Genomic DNA, 25,553 nt, shown 5'->3' on the forward strand with positions numbered 1-25,553 from the left:
GAGGTGGCGTGCGGGGGAAGCTACTCGAAATGCGTTTGGATACTTGTTTAAATATTTTCGTTGAACAAATTTCTTGAAACAAAAATCGTGGAAACTAATGACGATATTTTTGTGACGAATTTTTAAATGGTTATGTAACGATGTCAGGGGTAAATCTCGATTTAGAAAGTAATAAATATTAAGTTTATACTTAAAACTTGAGGAATTAAATCAAATAAGATTTAGGCAAACTTGTATGAGATTTTGTAAAACTAGTAAGCATGGTAATGAAAGTAACGGAGAAGTAAATGATTTCCGTGATACAATTTTTAAGTTTTTAAAATTGTGGTATAATTGTTTTGTTATTTTATTACCTACTATTCATAAATAAATGTATAAAGAATATTCTTAGGTATATTTTACATATGGCGTAGTGGTATTTTTGTGAAAAAATAGAATCACACCAATAATATGCCAATTTGAAAATCCACCCACGGGCTAAAGCACGCTGATCCTTAGTGGAATCTGTATCAGTGCCCTCCACACATTTCCATAAGCCTTCCAAAACAAGTGTTATTTTCATTTGGAATTTCCACGTGTTATAGCTTCCTACTTCATCCAGTTTCTCAAATGTTCTAGCAGATTGAATGGCCTGAGGCACATAGCCATTCTCCGCCGCCATTGTCATACACGTAGTAGAACAAAGAAAAAAAATCACTCACGTTGATCTTGATTCTTAACGCTCTGGGCTAATAACCACCAAACCAAAAAGTTTACAACTTTCCTATTAGCGTATCGCCCAGAAACAGGGATGTGTGACTAGCTGTTCCCCCCGGTATCACCCACTTTTTACCCCTGGATAAAAATTATCCTAAGTATGTCCTTTGGGCGTGGCTGAAACCGTGGGGTACAGCCAGTCTATGAATATATTTTGGCAACTTTAGTTCGTAAGTATGTTTTGTATATTTGTTTGTTATTTTGTTATATGTTATATGTTTGTTATTACTTTGTTACACAAAGAAGACGGATCACAATCCATACAAAATTGCCCCACGTCCTATAACAACGTGACGTATCTCAAAAAAAAGATAAAAATGTTTAAAAAAATATGGCATACTCTCTAATTCATTTTTTTTACACCTTCATACGAAAAAAATGCTTTAAAAATTGTTCAGGCGCTGTTATGAAAACATCGTTCATAGGACTATTTATAGACTATTTTATTAAATTATTTTTTTTTTGTTTGATAGGGTATACCTCACAGGTGGTCTCATAATCATCAGGTCAGGATCTGATGATGGAAACCCTGAGAAATCCAGGGCAACTTTTGAAAGTTGTAGGCATGCGCAGGATAAAAACTTGACTATAAGGTGTATGTCTTATAACAATATGCAACAGTAAAGGTTTGGAGCTGACCTGATGATGGAGACAGAAAGAAGGTCGAGGGAACTCGACAACCGAATATGTAAACTAGCTCGTATTTGGCTCATAATTTTTGTATTGATAAGAACTTTCCACTTATGCGGATAGTGACAACTGTGCTTGTCACTGAAAAGCCAAAAATAAAAAAAAAACTTCCAAAAACACTGAAAAGCAAAAAAACTAGTCTTAAGAACATCGGCCTAGAAGGTCGTGGGGAAATAACTTAGGTACATCCATTAGACACCGACTTCTGAGGTAGTTTAAATATTTTGTTTGTCGATTTCCCTCGACTTCTCTGGTCTCCATCGTCGGGTCAGCTCCAAACTTCACTGTTGCAAAGGTCTATTCATATACAAATAATATGAACCCAAACACGAGCTAGTTTACATATTCGGGTTGTCGAGTTCCCTCGACCTTTCTTTCGTCTCCATCATCAGATCAGCTCCAACCTTTACTGTTGCATATTGTTATAAGAAATACAACTTATAGTCAAGTTTTTATCTTGCGCATGCCTACAACTTTCAAAAGTTGCCCTTGGATTTCTCAGGGTTTCCATCATCAGATCCTGACCTGATGATTATGGGACCACCTGTGAGGTAAACCCTATCAAACAAAAAAATAATTTAATAAAATAGTCTATAAATAGTCCTATGAACGATGTTTTCATAACAGCGCCTGAACAATTTTTAAAGCATTTTTTTCGTATGAAGGTGTAAAAAAAATAAATTAGAGAGTATGCCATATTTTTTTAAACATTTTTATCTTTTTTTTGAGATACGTCACATTGTTATAGGACGTGGGGCAATTTTGATCCATCTTCTTTGTTTTTATTAACATTAAGTTTATACTTACCTATTTTGAATCTAATATGAAAATGTTTAGTTTAAGTAAGAGAGACCAAAAATTCTTCGAATAGGTACTTCTATTTAGCAAAACTATTGTTATTTTAATTAGGTATTATATTGTTGGCTAATAAGTATAATTGTTTAACTTGAATAGAATAGAATAGAATTTTTATTTTGCAAATATGGGTATACAAAAGTTCTTATAATTATAAAGTTCAGCCATATTTTACCATTCGGTATGCAAACATTATTACATTGATTTTTGTTAATTGTAATGTATACCTACCGTTTTGTTGTTAAGCTCGAATCTCAATCATTTAATTTTCAATTCCTAGTTTTTAAGCAAAATAATTTGTCAATGGAAAGAAGTTATACGTTCCTTATAATTGCTGACTTTAGAATTAAATCATACGTAATTATAAATACGCAATACATAAACTCCTTTAAATTGTAAAAACATATAATAGATCTAAAATAATATGAGGATGTATTCGTGAGTCAAGGGCTTAAGAAGGAACATGGTGGGTTTTAGTCAGTAAGAGTCTGACACTCCCTCACGCTGCACCCACAGCGGGAAACTCCCTGTGTACCTATTAAAATTTGTACTTAACTTATAATCATGATTCCATGTGAATTTAATTTTGAATTCAATTATTCAAATTACTGGAAATTGTATATGTTCAAGACATAAACTTGATTTGGTTGTGTACCTATATAGCTAATTTTCAGCTTTCAATAGATTTTGTAACATGTGTATACTTAATATTGTGTGCTGCTTATTATGTGCAGCACTTAATGATCAGCGTTTTCTAAGAATATGTCAATAATATGAATTAAAGAAATAAATAAAATGTACACTAAATATATTTTTGTTTTATTTTCATCAACCATAGTTTTTTACCCACAAACCGTCAGTTGCACAAAGCTCCATCAAAATTAAAGCTTCATTAAATCTATTGCTGACTCTTTCTTTGTCAACAAGATAAAAAGTGTCAGCAATAGATTTAATGAAGCTTTAATTTTGATGGCGCTTTGTGCAACTGACGTTTAGGATCTTATGCATGAGCTGTTCACCTCGTTGGTTTAGTAGTCGTATAGCGCGACTGCTGTGCACGAGGTTCCGGGTTCGATTCCCATGTCGTGCGGAATAGAATTGAATATAATAGATTTATTAATTTCTAAACATGAGTAGGTACTAACATACACAGGTATGCAAGATCTTTCAATAATGTACACAGGTAGCAATCTTGTTTGGCTATCATGCTAGAAATAGCATACAAATAATAATTTCACAATTTTAAGGTAAAGTAAAAAACTTCAATTAAAATAATAAAATATCTTGACTTAGCGCACGAGGTTGTCGCCATATGGGATGTCGACACGGCTGTTATTGTGCCGATTGTCATTACGGCCAATGGTCTAATAGCCAAGAGCCTCGACCAACACCTCAGGAGGCTCTCGTTGGGCGGCTGGATCAAGGGATTGATTCAGAAGGCAGTACTCCTTGATACGGCGCGTATTGTGAGGAGGTTTCTGTCTCTGGGACCCTAACCACCGGTACCTTGGACCCTGTGCCCGATATCGGTGGCCATCTATTTTTTATATTTTTTAATGTTTTTTTACTTTTTTTTGTAATCTAATATTTAAAAATATAAATAATATGTTGAAAGACAAATAAATGTACTAGATAAGTCAATAAAAAAATGACAATAAAAATGAAAAGTATGTTTGAAAATCATTCATGTTGTAAAAACACTTATCTATACATATAATAAATCTGTAGAAAAGTAATTTTTGTACATTGAAGAAATTGACAAAAAAAATAGCCAGCATGTTAAAGGATAACTAACAGAACCCATTTCCATCATTTTTGTAATTTTTGTCTGTTTATCTGTTTGTTTGTTCGGGATTCACGTAAAATCCACGAATTAAATGCAGACAATGCTTATATACAAAAATTCTACGTAACTTGGGGTATTACTTAGTTTTTGTTTCATCGAAATCGATTCACTCTATCAAAAGATATGATTAATTTTGTGAATTCAACATGTAAAATATTACGACACGCAATCTATTTGTCATAACTGTACATTTGAATGTTGTACTTATATTAGTTGATCGGCCTATTATTAATCTTTACACAGAAAATCACACCTTTATAAGTAACTTCGGAAGAAAAAAAAAATGAAAATTTTGTTTAGCCAAGGTTAAAGTAGCTCCATCTGTGGTAAATAAAATACATCATCAATTTGTCAAAGGAGCGAGGTGGTAAATGACAATATTACCATACATTCTTTATAGAGGATTATTATTTCAACAGATGGAGTTGTGTATTTTCCGTAATTCACCATATTTTAACACGAAGTGTAATTTTTCGATAGACATTTCAATTGTGTTTGTCAGTTTGCCGTGCCACATCAAAATCCAACTATAATTATTACCTTGATGAAAGGAAAATTAATAGTTCTCGGCCAAATTTAAAACGGTGCCATCTAAATTATTTTTTGAACATTATGTCAAAAATGATGACTTTAGTGGAACAATTACTTATCATTTAAAGTTACAGATGGAGTTCATATCAGGATTTTTTCATAAACATAGTTTAGCTTATCTTCCACTAATGTGGTGGCCTTAAAACAAATTACTTTGAGTGAGTAGTATTAAGTAGACCTTAATTATTTTTTCTGATGCAAAATATGTAAAATTAATCCTAGAAGAAATGAGGATCTATCTCTCGCAGGCGCTGCTAAGCGTGAGGTAGGTAATGTAGGATTCTGTAGCTTTAAAAACAAGCCCAGATACAAAGTGCAGATAAGAAATGGGAGCTTTCTCGATTTAATACCATACACACGTAAAATGCTTTATGCGTCTGAAAACGTACAAATTACGCGCCGCATACCAGAGACAAGTTTACTTTCAACTTCTGATCGCAAATACACTGTTCACGATTACGAACAGTCTCAGTAAGACCCGAGCCAAGTCTAAAAAAACACCTTTTTGTATAAAACAACGTTTGATGTCATTTAATCACAAAGACAGAATTGTTCTCTGTTGCAAATCCTATCCACCTATATCCTATCCTAATCCAGAATGCATTGCAGGTGTGCATTGCACAAAAACCAATGGTATCCTATTCGAGAAGTCAAAATGACTTGACCTGCTAACGTCAGCTTCTGCGCTAAGCAAGTGTTCTTAATAGTACCATCAGAATTACATTCATCGTTGAATGAGGTGATTAAATTTTCAGAAAACCACAATAACAGTAGGGAGCCAAAGCGTATGATCGCTTCATAGAGCTCTGATTGGCCCCAGGTGACCAAGTCAGGTCTGATTTGTTTGTTCATCAGATCTATGACAGTGTTTCGGTGGATACTTACTGTCGTCCTGTTTACGTGTGACACAAAATATGGTATATAAACGTCCTCCGCAATAGCGACATTTTCCCGGTGATCGGTAGTGACGCACAGTATACAACACTTAGGTTTCTTTTGATTTGCTGGCTCCACCAAGAAATGGCAAATTTCGAGCGTACATTTTGAAAATCTTGGCAAAAACTGCAGTTTTAATGTACGAACACATGAAGTGGACTCGCAAAGATACGTACATTTTGCCTATTCGTGAACTAATGCAAACATTTCGGTGGAGTCCCGGCTTAGGCCACCACATTAGGCGTGCGCGAATCCTCGGGCGTGTGAGTAGCGCGGGCGCCGCGCGTGCGTCGCGCGCGCGTGCGTGACCGTCGTGTTTTGCTGCCCTGCGGCATTTGCAGCGCGCTCGCGGCTTGCACGCGCCGCTCTCCTTGACGTTTAACTGCTAAGGCGTTTAGCGGGCGAAGGGGTAAGAACGCAACTCGAGCGCCGCGTGCTCGCCGCGAGCGCGTCGCTTGCACTCTTCACACAGCCGCAGGGCAGCAAAAACGCGACGTTCACGCAGCGCGCTCGCGACGCCCGCGCTACTCACACGCCCGAGGATCACGCACGCCTAATGTGGGGTCAGCCCTTATCATAGTGAGTAAGTGCACAGAAAATCCCCGTCATACAAGTGTTTCTCCCCAGTAGTGAAACTATCCTACCCTATGCGCCTGCTGATGATGATGACTCATTTTATCATCCATCCAGCTATTCCCCCAACTATGTTGGTGTTGGCTTCCAGTCACCGAATCTGTTTGAGTACCAATATTTTGCTTGGAGCGACTACCTATCTACCTATCTTCAATCCAGTCAACTACACAAGGACGATATCCATGGTAAGACTGACAGACTTTATGGCTTCTGATTAGTCGCAGCAGATGCAGAAAATGTACAAATGACAGCTTTGTCAGAATCAAAGCATATAGACATAGATTATAGCTGTTTCCTGTGAAAATTACTTACGCACCATACGTAATAATTTTCCAAATTGGCTGACTAGATCCAGAGATATTCACAACGTCACAAACTTTACTTCTTTTGTTTTAGATAAATGGTCACATCCACAACACAAACCTTGATCAATGAATCTATGCGACTGCTAAGTGCTAATCCTAATTATACTGTCACGTGAAAGAATGCACCTACGGGATAAGTAGTATTTTGACTATTCTATATTGCCCACGCAGACGAAGTTGCGGGCAACAGCTAGTCCGTAAATAAATGCCGTAATTTATTTTGATTGCTGAAATGCGTCGGATTAAGAAGCTCCGAAAGCAGCCCGTAGTCTGGAAGTTGGTGATTGATTCACCCGTGCATCGGAGAGCACGTTAGGTCCTGTGCTCTAGCGAGGAATCCGGATATTTGCAGTAAGTATACGAAACGAATTGGGAGGAATTCCGGATATTTGCCGTAAGTATACGAAACGAATTGGGAGGAATTCCGGATATTTGCAGTAAGTACCTAAGTATACGAAACGAATTGGTTCATAGCTCGTGCCGATATTGTGATAAGAAAGTATCTGCTGATAACAATATTTTATATCATTACATATTATCTATCCTTGACTGCCTCGTTGGTCTAGTGGTCGCAAGCGCGGCTGCTGTGCTCGAGGTCTCGGGCTCGACTCCCGGGTCGGGCCGAAATCGCTTTGTGGGTTTTCTTAAACTTTCACAAAGCAGCCCGTAGTCTGGAAGTTGGTGATAGATTCACCCGTGCATCGGGAGCGCACGTAACTGTCGGTCCTGCGCCTGATCTCTCTCCGGTCGTGTCGGATTGTTATGAGAGTGAAGAAATAGTGAGTGCACCTGTGTCTGCACAATTGCTCGTCAACTATAATATGTCCTGCGCAGCTGGCTGCAGGCCCGCCGTAAGCGGGCGTGCAGCGCGTGCACAGCACGCGGGCGGCACGTCCTAGGGGGGCGGGCAAATCTAGCGAGTTATCACGTAATATTTAAAAAATACAATATCTTTTTACTAATGATTTGATTTCAATATTCCGAACTCAGCAATAGCGCTAAGAATATTACTTACACTGCCGGTTTCAGTTAGGTACATCTGTTGAAAGGACATTTTCAAAATTAAAGATTCTTAAAAACGATTTAAGATCAACCAGTGGCGTAGCGTGGGGCAAATGCTATTTAGGGGGCGGCAAAATTAAACCAATAAAATTTCGGACAAAAGCCGCCCTAGCTTTGGTCGTCTCCTATCAATTTTGACTGTTTCACCCTTTGCATCCCCAAAAAAATTCGCGCTCGCTGCGCTCGCGGCTCCATGTCAGATATCGCATTTTATCTTTGTTTAATTGTTGAGGCATTCAATTCCGAATAAACATTTTTCGCGCACGTCCGTTATGGCTTTTTATGATATGTTTACTTCATGAAACTCTAAGGAAAAAATCGCGCTCGCTTCGCTCGCGGCTTTTGCACTCTCACTTCTGTGCGTCATACTTTTTGACTTTGCTTTGTTAATTTACAGTGATTTTTATTGTTTTGTGTACTTTAAAAATAAAATTTTCGCGCTCGCTCCGCTCGCGCTTCCTTACATATGGAATGTGTCTTTAATCTTTTTCAACGGGAAACCCACCAAATAACGTATTTAACTGACTTTAAACATTGTTATAGATATTTAAGTGCGTTAGTTTAAGTTAATCACAATCTCTTTCAATACATAGGGGCCACTTGGGTAATGATTGCACTGCATGATGCCCCTAAGCAAATGCTTAGTTTGCTTATGGGCTAACCCAGGACTGCTTAGGCTTAGGTTACTCTGAACATTTTCATGTAAATAAAAAGTTATGTGTAATGTATGTTATGTATTGCAGTAGTTATTTAATCCAAAAGTAGGTGGGTTTTCTGCAACTCAGAGCGGCTGCATGTACATATTTTTTTTTCTCGTTGGACAAGTAGATGGATATGAATGGGCGGGGGTGTCCGGACCCCCTGGATCCGCCCCCCCCCTTATATATTTTTTGACAAAACGTATGTAGTCGTAGGGCGGCATAATCAGTTTTGCACGCGGGCGAACAAACAGCTAGCGGCGGGCCTGGCAGGCTGATCTCTTATATGAGAACAGCCGCCTTGGCCGAAATCGGCCGTGGACGCCATTATAATTATTATCCTTGGCATACAAGATGTCTTCTAGCTATGAAGAGGAAACTATATTCAAGAATAGTTTTCAAGTTGCAATTAGGGTTGGCAGGGTTAAGCTACAGTCGTCGAGATTCACGTTTTGGATGGGTGGGTTAAGCAACCATCGCCAAGGCCACGTTTTGGATGGGTAGAGTTAAACAACCGTCATCGAGGCCACGTTTTGGATGGGTGCGGGTTAAGCAACATTCGTCGAGGTCACGTTTTAGATGGGTGGGGTTAAACAACAGTTGCCAAGGCCATAATTTAGATGGTTAAAGGTTAAAAAAATCGCTGTAAGTTCGTCTGTCATCAAGCTGTAGGTATTTCAAGAACGCTGAAATATATATGATAGCTAGACAGCTGAAAATGTACACAGATGATGTATTTCAGTTGCCGCTTAACAACGAATACTGAAAACCAGGATATAATACATACACACATCAAAAGTGTCTAGGGATCAACATATATTTTTGCAATAACTTTTCTCCTGATTGATATTAATTAAAATTTTCTTTAAGGATTCATCAAATAAAGTGTTTTCGTTTGTCACAGTAACGATAAACCAAGTCACCTTTGCACTAATAAAGAAATTTGCCATTTTCCTAATAAAGGGATTTTTGACATTTGAAACACTAACACAAAAGTTCGAAAAAAAAGACTGAAATAACAGTTTTCTTTAAAAGTTTATTGGGTAACTTAAACAATTAATAATCCGTGTTTCTACCGCGAACACTAACAACACAAGAACATCGGTTTGGCATACTCAAAATGAGTTCATCCAAATCACGATGTGGAATGGCCGCCCATGTTCGTTGCAACAACAAAAAAAGGTCTTCTTGCGACTGGATACCCTCCATATTCGGCAGAGCTCTTCTCTGTAGCATATCCCATGCATGCTCAATCGGGTTCAAGTCTGGCGACTGAGCAGGCCAGGGCAGGACATTGATGTTAGCTGCCGCGAGAGTCTGTCTTACAACTCTTGCGGTGTGCGGTCGTGCATTATCATGCATTAACTGAAATAAGGGACCGATTTGCACTTGAGGAACGATGACGTCTGATACAATCGTCTCAGCATAAATTTGAGCGTTGAGGTTGCTTCTGATCCAAATCAACTCAGTTCTTCCGCCGATCCAAATACCCGCCCATACCATGATGGTTCCACCACTATAAGGATGGACTTCCTGGCAGGATTTTAATCGCTGTTGGCGTCCAGGGGTTCTCCAGTGTCGTATACGTCTTGTATCCGGTCTCATACCAAAACGAGACTCATCAGAAAAGCACACGAAACGCCATTGTTCTTCTGCCCAATTTCTGTGTTCAAGAGCCCATTGATATCGAATCCTACGATTGTGCATTGCTATAGGTGGTACCCGTAGCGGTCTTCGGGAATGAAGGTTCACTTCATGCAAGCGGTTTCTGACTGTTTGGTCGCTAATTAAGTTCCCTGAAGAGTGATGAAGCCTCACGGCTAACATCATGGCGGTTATTGTTGGAGCTCTTCGAGTTAAGATTTGAATGTATCGGTCTTGTCTCCGTGTGGTGCAGCGATACCGTCCTCCATGGCGCTCAGCTACGGTACCAGTGCTTCGGTAACGTGTCCAAAGTCGACTGATAACACTCTGACTTGTATTCAGAGCTAAAGCCACAGTACGTTGCCGGGAACCAGCTTCTATCATTCCCACGGCTCTGAGCATTTCTTCCCTGCTTAAATGACGTCGCCGCTCCATAATAACGTTGGTTTTAATCAGTAGTAGGGAAACAGTAGCACTAATAATGTCTTCAATGCGTTGTATGTGTTTATAGGGAAAATATTGACAGCTGATTTTCATCTTTTACTCGAATTTGATTCACAGTTCCTGATTCAAATTATGAAATGCACCAAAAAGGATCCATATAAATTTATAAAATCATAAATTTATTACAAAGCCACATCTCAATCTCAAGAAATCCGCATAAAAATGCTTGATCCCTAGACACTTTTGATGTGTGTATTTTAGAAGGCGCGATTCCGACTCACACTTGGCCGATTTTATTTAATTGCTTATCAAAACTAGTTCTTATGATATTTTCTATCGGATTACTATAATATAAATTATTACATTTAATCTAATCCTATTATTATCGTCAATTGTTTTAGATAAACTCCCTCAAATGGAGATAAATTATTTTGATATCAATTTATTGTGTGTAAAATGGCCGGCGCAAGTGGTTGGATATTTACAATAAGTTTTATGTAAGTAAATATTATTATTTAGTTATTAAACCAATGATGTCTTCCTACCGATTATCGGATAAGGCGGCGGTTCTCATAAGATTAGCCAACTGCGCAGGACATATTGTAGTGCACACACAATTGCTTGGACACAGGTGCACTCAGTATGCCTTCACTCTCATGGCGCTATGGGATGACAATCCGACACCACCGGAGAGAAATCACAACCACGACCGAAAGTAGGGGGAGTTAATAAAAATAATAGGTTTTACTACGACGCTTATAGACTCACTCTTAGAGAAACTACTTTTCGTCTTCTTCCTCCTGCCCTGTTCCCAATTTTTTTTGTAGTAGGCGCAATATGTCAAAAGGTGCAAGAGTTTACGCTAACTGATGAAAATCCTTAGGTACTTATAAATGCGAATTGAACTCTGTGAATATGCCAAAACTATTGAACTAATTTAAAAGACATTAGATATAGAGGTAATCTTGAGCCTGAGAAAGGATATAAGCTACTTTTGCCTGGTTAGAGAGAGAATTCTCCTGGGCGATTGATTTCCCTACCTCCGAGATGATGTGATGATGGAGACAAGGGGAAGACATAGGAACATTTCATCAAGTACTACTTAAGTTTGGGCTCATAAGATTTGTTTCACTTTACAGATTGGCCGCCAATCATGTTTGTGCTCACATACCATACTCGTATTATAACTCCGCGGAACCGGACTCTCCAACTTATGGTAAGCAAATAAATTATAACAGGAAGAAAATTGTATATCGGTGGCGTTTTATGTACCAAACGGATGACTGACTTTGATGCAACCGTTTGGTAACTTTTATTCCTCTTATACTTTAGCCTTTTCCCAGCTATATTAAGGTCGGCAATAGTCGGCATCCAAAGCAATTCAGTCCAATTCAAAATCAATGTGCAACAAGGAGCGACTGCCTTTCTGTTTTCCTCAAAACAGCTACCCGGGCAACCCGATACCACTTGGTAAGACTGGGTGTCTTTCTGTTCACCGTTACACCGACCTACCAATTTAACTTGCTTTCCGAAATATGGAGGAGCTGACATCATCGTCACGTCAAGATGATTCCATTCACGGAGAGACCAAAGGTTGCTAAACCTTGTCATCGATCGACCTGTGCAGCTAGTAGCTATTTCATGAAAGTTGTCACCTGTATTAGTTCTGATGACAATACAATAATATGGTACTGTCGAACTGATCTGATGATGGAGCCGGAAGATATGAACTGGAACTTCATGATGGAACATCGTATCATAGATTGATCGTGGTCAAGATTAAATTTTGCATTTACAAAAGCGGATTTTTCTAGTGTTTTTATACTACGAATTTATTATATCTTTCAGTGAACGTACAGCCTTCAAACAAGCTGAGTAGGCAGTCAGCTGCCTCCCGCCTGGCTGCCGTGCGCGCCGTGATGAGTGAGAGACACGTAGACGCATATATTGTGCCCACAGCTGATGCACATAACGTGAGTGACCATCAGACTCATCCTCCGAGCCTTTTCCCATGTTGGGGTCGGCTTCCAGTCTAACCGGATGTAGCTGAGTACCAACACTTTACTAGGAGCGACTGCCCTATCTGACTTCCTCAACCCAGTTACCCGGGCAACCCAATACCCCTTGGTTAGACTGGTGTCAGACTTACTGGCTTCTGACTACCCGTAACGACTGCCAAGGAAGTTCAATGACAGCCGCGCACAGCAAATAAATAAATTGATTGATTGATTAGTTTTTAGGGTTCCGTACCCAAAGGGTAAAACGGGACCCTATTGTTTTCGCTCCTCTGTCCGTCCGTCCGTCAGTCCGTCCGTCTGTCACCAGGCTGTATCTCATAAACCGTGATAGTTAGAGAGCTGAAATTTTCACAGATGATGTATTATTGTTGCCGCTATAACAACAAATACTGAAAACTAGAATTAAATAAATATTTTAGGGTGCTCCCATACAAGAAAACGTGATTTTTTGTCAGTTTTATAAACAATGGTACGGAACCCTTGGTAGGAGTCGACTCGGGCCGGTTTTTTAAAGTATTCCTTTTTTGCTATCTAGTCTCAGTACATATCCCCGGCGGACGCGCGTCGCGAGTGGCTCTCTGGTCTGCGCGGCTCGTCGGGCACGGCGCTGGTGACGGCTACCAGGGCGCTGGTCTGGACCGACGCCCGGTACTGGACGCAGTTCGACGTAGAAGTCGACGCCACTCTTTGGGACCTGATGAAGCAGGGTGAGTTGTTATGGCAATACTTCAGCAAGAAGTTATCATAGGTATGTTCAATTCCAAACAAGGGTTTGCAAAGTCTCGAAATAAGACAATCAATTCACACTTTGACGGAATGGAATGGAAGCGACTTTTTACAATATCACATCATGAACTTTATGCCAATTGGAGATATAACTACTTAGTTCGGTAGGTGTGTTGATTCAGCAGGTGTGTACCCACCTTATGATTGAATCATTTCATCTACATAGCCTTTTCCTAACTGTATTGGGTCGGCTTACAGTTTTGACACATGGAAAGACTGTGTCTATCTAACCTCATCAGCGCAGTTACCCGGGCAGCATGACTCCCCTTGCTAAGACTGTTTTTCAGAATTTTTAACTTCTACCCGTAACGATTGCATATCATTGCTTAACCTTAAGATCAATGGATCCGTACGGCTGTCACCTAGCCTAGAACACCTTAACTCCTACTGGCTTAATCATCTGTATGTAATATTGCAGGAGTTGATGATTCCCTGCAGACCTGGCTTGTGAACAACATGGCGGAGTCGGTGGTGGCTGTCGATCCTACCACCTACACTAGGAGTGCCTGGACTACTCTGGAAGTAAGTAGTTTGACAATACTCTTATACATGTCACCACTTCGTTTCCTATAAATATTATATTTCCTGGTCAACTTTTGTCGTCACAGTACCATTTTTATATTACCAAAAACAGTGGCTTTACTTTAATTTTTCCCATGACTATAAAAATATAAATATGTAAACTTTTTTTGCCTATATAACTACTTTAGTCTAAACAGCCAGTTTCTTCATCAAAAGTTAAAGCCAAAGTAAAAGTCAAAGTAATGTCTAAGGTTAAGGTAACGGTTAAATTCAATTTTTCTATGAATTTTGCTGTCACTTTAGCCTTGAAAAAACGAATTTGACCGTTACTTTTACTTTAGACATTACTTTAACTTTAACTTTTGATGAAGAAGAAACTGGCCGTTAGTCAACAATAATAAGTAACATAGCCGACAAGAGCTTCCTCTCTCCTAACCCACTTATTTGCTGTGCCCGACAGGGTCCATGTGAACTATTTATTTTGCTGTGCCCGACGGGGTCCATGTGAACTATTTATTTTGCTGTGCCCGACAGGGTCCATGTGAACTATTTATAAGTACTACCACCTAAGAATACATGTGGAAAGCAAAAACTATTGAGTATTGACTTTTTCCGTGTCCCGGTAAAACGGTAAGATTCAGAATTAATAGCTTCCGCCAACGATTCCACGACGCGTTCCGTGGAAACTACATACATCGCGCACCCAGTTGAAAAGGCATAGCTTACAGAGTTCCTCAATACCATTGCTTCTGGAGATAGGTAAATGTGTTTAAACAGCTTAATAAAATCGCTCACATAATATTAGTAATCCGATTTTTTCTGTTCCATTATTAGTTACTATTTACATATTTAGTAGATGAATGATAGATACTGAAATTGATTGCATTTGGCAAGAAAACGCATATCGCATAGGGTCACAATAAAAACTTGCCTCGACATTTAACTTAAAAATGTTTAACATTTATTCCCAGACGGCATTAGCAGCACGTAACATAACACTACAGGCTATATACGAGAACCTGGTAGACATCGCTAGAACTAGGCTCAATGACGGACCGCCTGACAGACTCAATGAGGCCCTACTGCCTCTCACTCTGCAGTACACCGGTAAGTCATCATCATCTGTCTAGCTTCGTGCTTCTTATTTATCAACTAGCGACCCGCTCGGCTTCGCACGGGATAACAGTATCTCTCTACTATTTAATGTATGTTATCTATACTAATCTGTAGGTACTAATATTACAAAGCTGAAGAGTTTGTTTGTTTGTTTGAACGTGCTAATCTCAGGAACTACTGTCCGATTTGAAAATTTCTTTCAGTGTTAGATAGCCCATTTATCGAGGTAGGCTATAGGCTACTTTTTATCCCGGTACGGGAAGTAGTTCCTACGGGATGCGGGTGAAACTGTTGGCAGAGGCTAGTTATACATATAAACCTTCCTCTTTAATACTATCTATTTCTTACTATCATCTAAAAAACCGCATGAAAATCGGTTGCGTAGTTTTAAAAAATTAAGCGTACAAAGGGGACATAGGGACAGAAAAAGCGACTTTGTTTTATATATGTATAGAAGTCAAATCATTTATTTCATTTAGGCCTTTACAAGCACTCATGAACATCATCATCTCCCGAGCCTTTCCAATTATGTTGGGGTCGGCTTTTTGCAAGCTCTTATGAGCGTCAAAAATATAAATAGCTTTGATTCTAGCTGCCATTCCATAAGTAGCTTCCTATGGAGAAGAACGGGCAAGAAACTCCTTGTTAATCTTTTTGAAAATAGTAGATATTCTGTAAATAAGGAGAACATATTCTAGTGCACCTGCATTCGCGCATACGCACTCACTATTCCTTCACTCTCATAGCCCGACGGGACGGCAATCCGACACCACCGGAGACAGATCCAAGCAGGACCGACATTTACGAGATCTCGATCATCAGACTCAAGAGTTCTTTGTGAAAGTTTCTTAAAAAACACAAAGTGATTTAGGCCCGACCCACAACGGAATCTGAGACACCGTGCGTGGGAGGCAGAAATTCCGGAGTATTGGAATCCCTGTGAAGCTTGACTAAGTTGCAATGCTTGATTAAATTGTTGGTCCTCCAAATAATAAATAAATAAAATGTCTTTAAAATAATTTCCCAGGTCAGCCATCTTCCGAGAAGATCTCGGAGTTAGTTCAACAAATGAACACTAGAGGCGCCACTGTATTGCTGCTGACTGCCTTGGACGATATAGCGTGTAAGTCAATAAACCGTTATCATCATCTCCCGAGCCTTTTCCAACGTTGGAGTCAGCTTCCAATCTAACGGATGCAGCTGAGTACTAGTGTGTTACAAGAAAGGAATGCCTGTCTAATGTTCTCAACCTAGTTATAATCATCGGCAAGGATATTGAGCCCTGACCTTCACTTGAGCAGAAGTGATTTATTGGTTTATTGCTTAAGTGTACAGTGCGCAAAGCGATCCCCACTCTTCCGCCGAGAGCTCATAATCCGTGCCGATAACTATACTCAATACCCTTTGGTAAGACTGGATGTCAGACTTGCTGACTTCTGACATGTAACGACTGCCAAAAAAGTTTTTTAAACATTTTTTATAGAAAAATTCCCTTGACTTTCGCGGAAGTTAGTTGTAAATCTGAGTGCCCAAATGTATTCATCCAATTTCTGTAACTTCTTATACCGACTGAAACTCTTCTAAATACATAATTTTTTTTTCAGACACACTAAACGTTCGCGGTTCCGACAACCGTTCAATCCAGTGTTCTTTTCTTATCTTGTGATCAGGAGGAACCGACAACGGTAAGAAAGTATATGACATCATATTATGCTCTCTTTCCAGTTAGATTTTATACATTTTCAAATGAGAATAAATTTTGACCACCATAAAATGCTTTGATACCCTAACAAAAATATCTACTTAAACACCAGAAAAATAAAGTCTAAAAATATAATAGTACCAGCTATTTTAGTCACGACTCCACTTTAAATTGTATTCGACCAACCAAAGAAGACGGATCACAATCCATACAAAATTGCCCCACGTCCTATAACAATGTGATGTATCTCAAAAAAAAGATGAAAATGTTTAAAAAAAATATGGCATACTCTCTAATTCATTTTTTTTACACCTTCATACGAAAAAATGCTTTAAAATTGTTCAGGCGCTGTTATGAAAACATCGTTCATAGGACTTTATGGATATTTATTAAATATTTTTTTGTTTGATAGGGTATACCTCACAGGTGGTCCCATAATCATCAGGCCAGGATCTCATGATGGAAACCTGAGAAATCCAGGGCAACTTTTGAAGTTGTAGGCATGCGCAGGAAAAAAACTTGACTATAAGGTGTATGTCTTACAACAATATGCAACAGTAAAGGTTTGGAGCTGACCTGATGATGGAGACGAAAGAAGGTCGAGGGAACTCGACAACCGAATATGTAAACTACCTCGTGTTTGGGCTCATATTATTTGTATTGAATAGACTTTGCAACAGTGAAGGTTTGAAGTGACTTGATGATGGAGACCAGAGAAGGGCGAGGGAACTCGACAAGAAAATATTTAAACTACCTCAGAAGTCGGTGTCTAAAGGATGTACCTAAGTTTATTTCCCCACCGACTTCTAGGCCGATGCTCCTAAGACTATTTTTTTTTGCTTTTCAGTGTTTTTGGAAGTTTTTTTATTGTAAAAAGTTTTTATTTTTATTTTTGGCTTTTCAGTGACAAGCACAGTTGTCACTATCCGCATAAGTGGATGTTCTCAATACTATCAAACCCGTTCAATAGTGAGTTCTCTGGATCAAAGTCAGCTTCAAACCTTCATGCAAGTATTCAATACTATATGAGAAACACGAGGTGTTACATTCAGTTGTCGAGTTCCCTCGCCCTTCTCTGGTCTCCATCATCAAGTCAGCTTCAAACCTTCACTGTTGCAAAGGTCTATTCAATACAAATAATATGAGCCCAAACACGAGGTAGTTTACATATTCGGTTGTCGAGTTCCCTCGACCTTCTTTCGTCTCCATCATCAGGTCAGCTCCAAACCTTTACTGTTGCATATTGTTGTAAGACATACACCTTATAGTCAAGTATTTTCCTGCGCATGCCTACAACTTTCAAAAGTTGCCCTGGATTTCTCAGGGTTTCCATCATGAGATCCTGGCCTGATGATTATGGGACCACCTGTGAGGTATACCCTATCAAACAAAAAAATATTTAATAAATAGTCCATAAATAGTCCTATGAACGATGTTTTCATAACAGCGCCTGAACAATTTTTAAAGCATTTTTTTCGTATGAAGGTGTAAAAAAAATGAATTCGAGAGTATGCCATATTTTTTTAAACATTTTCATCTTTTTTTTGAGATACATCACATTGTTATAGGACGTGGGGCAATTTTGTATGGATTGTGATGATCCGTCTTCTTTGGTTGGTCGAATACAATTTAAAGTGGAGTCGTGACTAAAATAGCTGGTACTATTATATTTTTAGACTTTATTTTTCTGGTGTTAAGTAGATATTTTTGGTTAGGGTATCAAAGCATTTTATGGTGGTCAAAATATTTATTCTCATTTGAAAATGTATAAAATCTAACTGGAAAGAGAGCATAATATGATGTCATATACTTTCTTACCGTTGTCGGGTTCCTCCTGATCACAAGATAAGAAAAGAACACTGGATTGAACGGTATGTCGGAACCGCGAACGTTTAGTGTGTCTGAAAATAAAATTATGTATTTAGAAGAGTTTCAGTCGGTATAAGAAGTTACAGAAATTGGATGAATACATTTGGGCACTCAGATTTACAACTAACTTCCGCGAAAGTCAAGGGATTTTTCTATAAAAATGTTTAAAAACTTTTTTGGCAGTCGTTACATGTCAGAAGTCAGCAAGTCTGACATCCAGTCTTACCAAAGGGTATTGAGTATAGTTATCGGCACGGATTATGAGCTCTCGGCGGAAGAGTGGGGATCGCTTTGCGCACTGTACACTTAAGGCAATAAACCAATAAATCACTTCTGCTCAAGTGAAGGTCAGGGCTCAATATCCTTGCCGATGATTATAACTAGGTTGAGAACATTAGACAGGCATTCCTTTCTTGTAACACACTAGTACTCAGCTGCATCCGGTTAGATTGGAAGCTGACTCCAACGTTGGGAAAAGGCTCGGGAGATGATGATAACGGTTTATTGACTTACACGCTATATCGTCCAAGGCAGTCAGCAGCAATACAGTGGCGCCTCTAGTGTTCATTTGTTGAACTAACTCCGAGATCTTCTCGGAAGATGGCTGACCTGGGAAATTATTTTTAAAGACATTTTATTTATTTATTATTTGGAGGACCAACATTTAATCAAGCATTGCAACTTAGTCAAGCTTCACAGGGATTCCAATACTCCGGAATTTCTGCCTCCCACGCACGGTGTCTCAGATTCCGTTTGTGGGTCGGGCCTAAATCACTTTGTGTTTTTAAGAAACTTTCACAAAGAACTCTTGAGTCTGATGATCGGAGATCTCGTAAATGTCGGTCCTGCTTGTGATCTGTCTCCGGTGGTGTCGGATTGCCGTCCCGTCGGGCTATGAGAGTGAAGGAATAGTGAGTGCGTATGCGCGAATGCAGGTGCACTAGAATATGTTCTCCTTATTTACAGAATATCTACTATTTTCAAAAAGATTAACAAGGGAGTTTCTTGCCCGTTCTTCTCCATAGGAAGCTACTTATGGAATGGGCAGCTAGAATCAAAGCTATTTATATTTTTGACGCTCATAAGAGCTTGCAAAAAGCCGACCCCAACATAATTGGAAAGGCTCGGGAGATGATGATGTTCATGAGTGCTTGTAAAGGCCTAAATGAAATAAATGATTTGACTTCTATACATAGTATAAAACAAAGTCGCTTTTTCTGTCCCTATGTCCCTTTGTACGCTTAATTTTTTAAAACTACGCAACCGATTTTCATGCGGTTTTTAATAGATAGTGATTAAAGAGGAAGGTTTATATGTATAACTAGCTTCTGCCAACAGTTTCACCCGCATCCCGTAGGAACTACTTCCCGTACCGGGATAAAAAGTAGCCTATAGCCTACCTCGATAAATGGGCTATCTAACACTGAAAGAAATTTTCAAATCGGACCAGTAGTTCCTGAGATTAGCACGTTCAAACAAACAAACAAACTCTTCAGCTTTGTAATATTAGTACCTACAGATTAGTATAGATAACATACATTAAATAGTAGAGAGATACTGTTATCCCGTGCGAAGCCAGAGCGGGTCGCTAGTTGATAAATAAGAAGCACGAAGCTAGACAGATGATGATGACTTACCGGTGTACTGCAGAGTGAGAGGCAGTAGGGCCTCATTGAGTCTGTCAGGCGGTCCGTCATTGAGCCTAGTTCTAGCGATGTCTACCAGGTTCTCGTATATAGCCTGTAGTGTTATGTTACGTGCTGCTAATGCCGTCTGGGAATAAATGTTAAACATTTTTAAGTTAAATGTCGAGGCAAGTTTTTATTGTGACCCTATGCGATATGCGTTTTCTTGCCAAATGCAATCAATTTCAGTATCTATCATTCATCTACTAAATATGTAAATAGTAACTAATAATGGAACAGAAAAAATCGGATTACTAATATTATGTGAGCGATTTTATTAAGCTGTTTAAACACATTTACCTATCTCCAGAAGCAATGGTATTGAGGAACTCTGTAAGCTATGCCTTTTCAACTGGGTGCGCGATGTATGTAGTTCCCACGGAACGCGTCGTGGAATCGTTGGCGGAAGCTATTAATTCTGAATCTTACCGTTTTACCGGGACACGGAAAAAGTCAATACTCAATAGTTTTATTGCTTTCCACATGTATTCTTAGGTGGTAGTACTTAAATAGTTCACATGGACCCTGTCGGGCACAGCAAAATAAATAGTTCACATGGACCCCGTCGGGCACAGCAAAATAAATAGTTCACATGGACCCTGTCGGGCACAGCAAAATAAGTGGGTTAGGAGAGAGGAAGCTCTTGTCGGCTATGTTACTTATTATTGTTGACTAACGGCCAGTTTCTTCATCAAAAGTTAAAGTTAAAGTAATGTCTAAAGTAAAAGTAACGGTCAAATTCGTTTTTTCAAGGCTAAAGTGACAGCAAAATTCATAGAAAAATTGAATTTAACCGTTACCTTAACCTTAGACATTACTTTGACTTTTACTTTGGCTTTAACTTTTGATGAAGAAACTGGCTGTTAGACTAAAGTAGTTATATAGGCAAAAAAAGTTTACATATTTATATTTTTATAGTCATGGGAAAAATTAAAGTAAAGCCACTGTTTTTGGTAATATAAAAATGGTACTGTGACGACAAAAAGTTGACCAGGAAATATAATATTTATAGGAAACGAAGTGGTGACATAAGAGTATTGTCAAACTACTTACTTCCAGAGTAGTCCAGGCACTCCTAGTGTAGGTGGTAGGATCGACAGCCACCACCGACTCCGCCATGTTGTTCACAAGCCAGGTCTGCAGGGAATCATCAACTCCTGCAATATTACATACAGATGATTAAGCCAGTAGGAGTTAAGGTGTTCTAGGCTAGGTGACAGCCGTACGGATCCATTGATCTTAAGGTTAAGCAATGATATGCAATCGTTACGGGTAGAAGTTAAAAATTCTGAAAAACAGTCTTAGCAAGGGGAGTCATGCTGCCCGGGTAACTGCGCTGATGAGGTTAGATAGACACAGTCTTTCCATGTGTCAAAACTGTAAGCCGACCCAATACAGTTAGGAAAAGGCTATGTAGATGAAATGATTCAATCATAAGGTGGGTACACACCTGCTGAATCAACACACCTACCGAACTAAGTAGTTATATCTCCAATTGGCATAAAGTTCATGATGTGATATTGTAAAAAGTCGCTTCCATTCCATTCCGTCAAAGTGTGAATTGATTGTCTTATTTCGAGACTTTGCAAACCCTTGTTTGGAATTGAACATACCTATGATAACTTCTTGCTGAAGTATTGCCATAACAACTCACCCTGCTTCATCAGGTCCCAAAGAGTGGCGTCGACTTCTACGTCGAACTGCGTCCAGTACCGGGCGTCGGTCCAGACCAGCGCCCTGGTAGCCGTCACCAGCGCCGTGCCCGACGAGCCGCGCAGACCAGAGAGCCACTCGCGACGCGCGTCCGCCGGGGATATGTACTGAGACTAGATAGCAAAAAAGGAATACTTTAAAAAACCGGCCCGAGTCGACTCCTACCAAGGGTTCCGTACCATTGTTTATAAAACTGACAAAAAATCACGTTTCTTGTATGGGAGCACCCTAAAATATTTATTTAATTCTAGTTTTCAGTATTTGTTGTTATAGCGGCAACAATAATACATCATCTGTGAAAATTTCAGCTCTCTAACTATCACGGTTTATGAGATACAGCCTGGTGACAGACGGACGGACTGACGGACGGACGGACAGAGGAGCGAAAACAATAGGGTCCCGTTTTACCCTTTGGGTACGGAACCCTAAAAACTAATCAATCAATCAATTTATTTATTTGCTGTGCGCGGCTGTCATTGAACTTCCTTGGCAGTCGTTACGGGTAGTCAGAAGCCAGTAAGTCTGACACCAGTCTAACCAAGGGGTATTGGGTTGCCCGGGTAACTGGGTTGAGGAAGTCAGATAGGGCAGTCGCTCCTAGTAAAGTGTTGGTACTCAGCTACATCCGGTTAGACTGGAAGCCGACCCCAACATGGGAAAAGGCTCGGAGGATGAGTCTGATGGTCACTCACGTTATGTGCATCAGCTGTGGGCACAATATATGCGTCTACGTGTCTCTCACTCATCACGGCGCGCACGGCAGCCAGGCGGGAGGCAGCTGACTGCCTACTCAGCTTGTTTGAAGGCTGTACGTTCACTGAAAGATATAATAAATTCGTAGTATAAAAAACACTAGAAAAATCCGCTTTTGTAAATGCAAATTTAATCTTGACCACGATCAATCTATGATTCGATGTTCCATCATGAAGTTCCAGTTCATATCTTCCGGCTCCATCATCAGATCAGTTCGACAGTACCATTTTATTGTATTGTCATCAGAACTAATACAGGTGACAACTTTCATGAAATAGCTACTAGCTGCACAGGTCGATCGATGACAAGGTTTAGCAACCTTTGGTCTCTCCGTGAATGGAATCATCTTGACGTGACGATGATGTCAGCTCCTCCATATTTCGGAAAGCAAGTTAAATTGGTAGGTCGGTTGTAACGGTGAACAGAAAGACACCCAGTCTTACCAAGTGGTATCGGGTTGCCCGGGTAGCTGTTTTGAGGAAAACAGAAAGGCAGTCGCTCCTTGTTGCACATTGATTTTGAATTGGACTGAATTGCTTTGGATGCCGACTATTGCCGACCTTAATATAGCTGGGAAAAGGCTAAAGTATAAGAGGAATAAAAGTTACCAAACGGTTGCATCAAAGTCAGTCATCCGTTTGGTACATAAAACGCCACCGATATACAATTTTCTTCCTGTTATAATTTATTTGCTTACCATAAGTTGGAGAGTCCGGTTCCGCGGAGTTATAATACGAGTATGGTATGTGAGCACAAACATGATTGGCGGCCAATCTGTAAAGTGAAACAAATCTTATGAGCCCAAACTTAAGTAGTACTTGATGAAATGTTCCTATGTCTTCCCCTTGTCTCCATCATCACATCATCTCGGAGGTAGGGAAATCAATCGCCCCAGGAGAATTCTATCTCTAACCAGGCAAAAGTAGCTTATATCCTTTCTCAGGCTCAAGATTACCTCTATATCTAATGTCTTTTAAATTAGTTCAATAGTTTTGGCATATTCACAGAGTTCAATTCGCATTTATAAGTACCTAAGGATTTTCATCAGTTAGCGTAAACTCTTGCACCTTTTGACATATTGCGCCTACTACAAAAAAAATTGGGAACAGGGCAGGAGGAAGAAGAGCGAAAAGTAGTTTCTCTAAGAGTGAGTCTATAAGCGTCGTAGTAAAACCTATTATTTTTATTAACTCCCCCTACTTTCGGTCGTGGTTGTGATTTCTCTCCGGTGGTGTCGGATTGTCATCCCATAGCGCCATGAGAGTGAAGGCATACTGAGTGCACCTGTGTCCAAGCAATTGTGTGTGCACTACAATATGTCCTGCGCAGTTGGCTAATCTTATATGAGAACCGCCGCCTTATCCGATAATCGGGTAGGAAGACATCATTGGTTTAATAACTAAATAATAATATTTACTTACATAAAACTTATTGTAAATATCCAACCACTTGCGCCGGCCATTTTACACACAATAAATTGATATCAAAATAATTTATCTCCATTTGAGGGAGTTTATCTAAAACAATTGACGATAATAATAGGATTAGATTAAATGTAATAATTTATATTATAGTAATCCGATAGAAAATATCATAAGAACTAGTTTTGATAAGCAATTAAATAAAATCGGCCAAGTGTGAGTCGGAATCGCGCCCTTCTAAAATACACACATCAAAAGTGTCTAGGGATCAAGCATTTTTATGCGGATTTCTTGAGATTGAGATGTGGCTTTGTAATAAATTTATGATTTTATAAATTTATATGGATCCTTTTTGGTGCATTTCATAATTTGAATCAGGAACTGTGAATCAAATTCGAGTAAAAGATGAAAATCAGCTGTCAATATTTTCCCTATAAACACATACAACGCATTGAAGACATTATTAGTGCTACTGTTTCCCTACTACTGATTAAAACCAACGTTATTATGGAGCGGCGACGTCATTTAAGCAGGGAAGAAATGCTCAGAGCCGTGGGAATGATAGAAGCTGGTTCCCGGCAACGTACTGTGGCTTTAGCTCTGAATACAAGTCAGAGTGTTATCAGTCGACTTTGGACACGTTACCGAAGCACTGGTACCGTAGCTGAGCGCCATGGAGGACGGTATCGCTGCACCACACGGAGACAAGACCGATACATTCAAATCTTAACTCGAAGAGCTCCAACAATAACCGCCATGATGTTAGCCGTGAGGCTTCATCACTCTTCAGGGAACTTAATTAGCGACCAAACAGTCAGAAACCGCTTGCATGAAGTGAACCTTCATTCCCGAAGACCGCTACGGGTACCACCTATAGCAATGCACAATCGTAGGATTCGATATCAATGGGCTCTTGAACACAGAAATTGGGCAGAAGAACAATGGCGTTTCGTGTGCTTTTCTGATGAGTCTCGTTTTGGTATGAGACCGGATACAAGACGTATACGACACTGGAGAACCCCTGGACGCCAACAGCGATTAAAATCCTGCCAGGAAGTCCATCCTTATAGTGGTGGAACCATCATGGTATGGGCGGGTATTTGGATCGGCGGAAGAACTGAGTTGATTTGGATCAGAAGCAACCTCAACGCTCAAATTTATGCTGAGACGATTGTATCAGACGTCATCGTTCCTCTACAAGTGCAAATCGGTCCCTTATTTCAGTTAATGCATGATAATGCACGACGCACACCGCAAGAGTTGTAAGACAGACTCTCGCGGCAGCTAACATCAATGTCCTGCCCTGGCCTGCTCAGTCGCCAGACTTGAACCCGATTGAGCATGCATGGGATATGCTACAGAGAAGAGCTCTGCCGAATATGGAGGGTATCCAGTCGCAAGAAGACCTTTTTTTGTTGTTGCAACGAACATGGGCGGCCATTCCACAT

General features: G+C 39.7%; 2 protein-coding genes across 2 annotated transcripts; one reads left to right on the forward strand and one right to left on the reverse strand.

The window, feature by feature from the left end:
* Positions 1–10,935: 10,935 nt before the first annotated feature.
* LOC124644391 (probable Xaa-Pro aminopeptidase P) lies at positions 10,936–16,628 on the forward strand. The gene is made up of 8 exons (XM_047183704.1): positions 10,936–11,017; positions 11,660–11,736; positions 12,369–12,493; positions 13,074–13,245; positions 13,743–13,846; positions 14,818–14,953; positions 15,990–16,085; positions 16,567–16,628. The coding sequence occupies exons 1-8, from the start codon at positions 10,977–10,979 to the stop codon at positions 16,626–16,628; spliced, it is 813 nt and encodes a 270-aa protein (XP_047039660.1). The 5' UTR covers positions 10,936–10,976.
* A 1,726-nt stretch (positions 16,629–18,354) lies between these two features.
* On the reverse strand, positions 18,355–24,187 carry LOC124644560 (probable Xaa-Pro aminopeptidase P). Its single transcript, XM_047184007.1, has 8 exons — positions 24,106–24,187; positions 23,382–23,458; positions 22,624–22,748; positions 21,873–22,044; positions 21,272–21,375; positions 20,171–20,306; positions 19,047–19,142; positions 18,355–18,565 (listed from the first exon to the last, which is right to left on the reverse strand). Exons 1-8 carry the CDS (start codon positions 24,144–24,146, stop codon positions 18,384–18,386), a joined length of 933 nt encoding a protein of 310 aa, XP_047039963.1. The 5' UTR covers positions 24,147–24,187; the 3' UTR covers positions 18,355–18,383.
* Between the last annotated feature and the right edge of the window lie 1,366 nt (positions 24,188–25,553).

Source organism: Helicoverpa zea, chromosome 30 (assembly GCF_022581195.2).
Source record: "Helicoverpa zea isolate HzStark_Cry1AcR chromosome 30, ilHelZeax1.1, whole genome shotgun sequence".
Classification (NCBI taxonomy): Eukaryota; Metazoa; Arthropoda; class Insecta; order Lepidoptera; family Noctuidae; genus Helicoverpa; species Helicoverpa zea.

Coding starts and splice junctions, on each gene's coding strand:
- LOC124644391 (XM_047183704.1), top strand. CDS start 10,977: ATGGCCGGCGCAAGTGGTTGGATATTTACAATAAGTTTTAT. Junction 13,847..14,817: donor GTGCCTGGACTACTCTGGAA/GTAAGTAGTTTG, acceptor ATTTATTCCCAG/ACGGCATTAGCAGCACGTAA. Junction 16,086..16,566: donor TGCCTTGGACGATATAGCGT/GTAAGTCAATAA, acceptor TTTTTTTTTCAG/ACACACTAAACGTTCGCGGT.
- LOC124644560 (XM_047184007.1), bottom strand. CDS start 24,146: ATGGCCGGCGCAAGTGGTTGGATATTTACAATAAGTTTTAT. Junction 23,459..24,105: donor ATATTTACAATAAGTTTTAT/GTAAGTAAATAT, acceptor TTCACTTTACAG/ATTGGCCGCCAATCATGTTT. Junction 22,045..22,623: donor CCACAGCTGATGCACATAAC/GTGAGTGACCAT, acceptor TTTGCTATCTAG/TCTCAGTACATATCCCCGGC.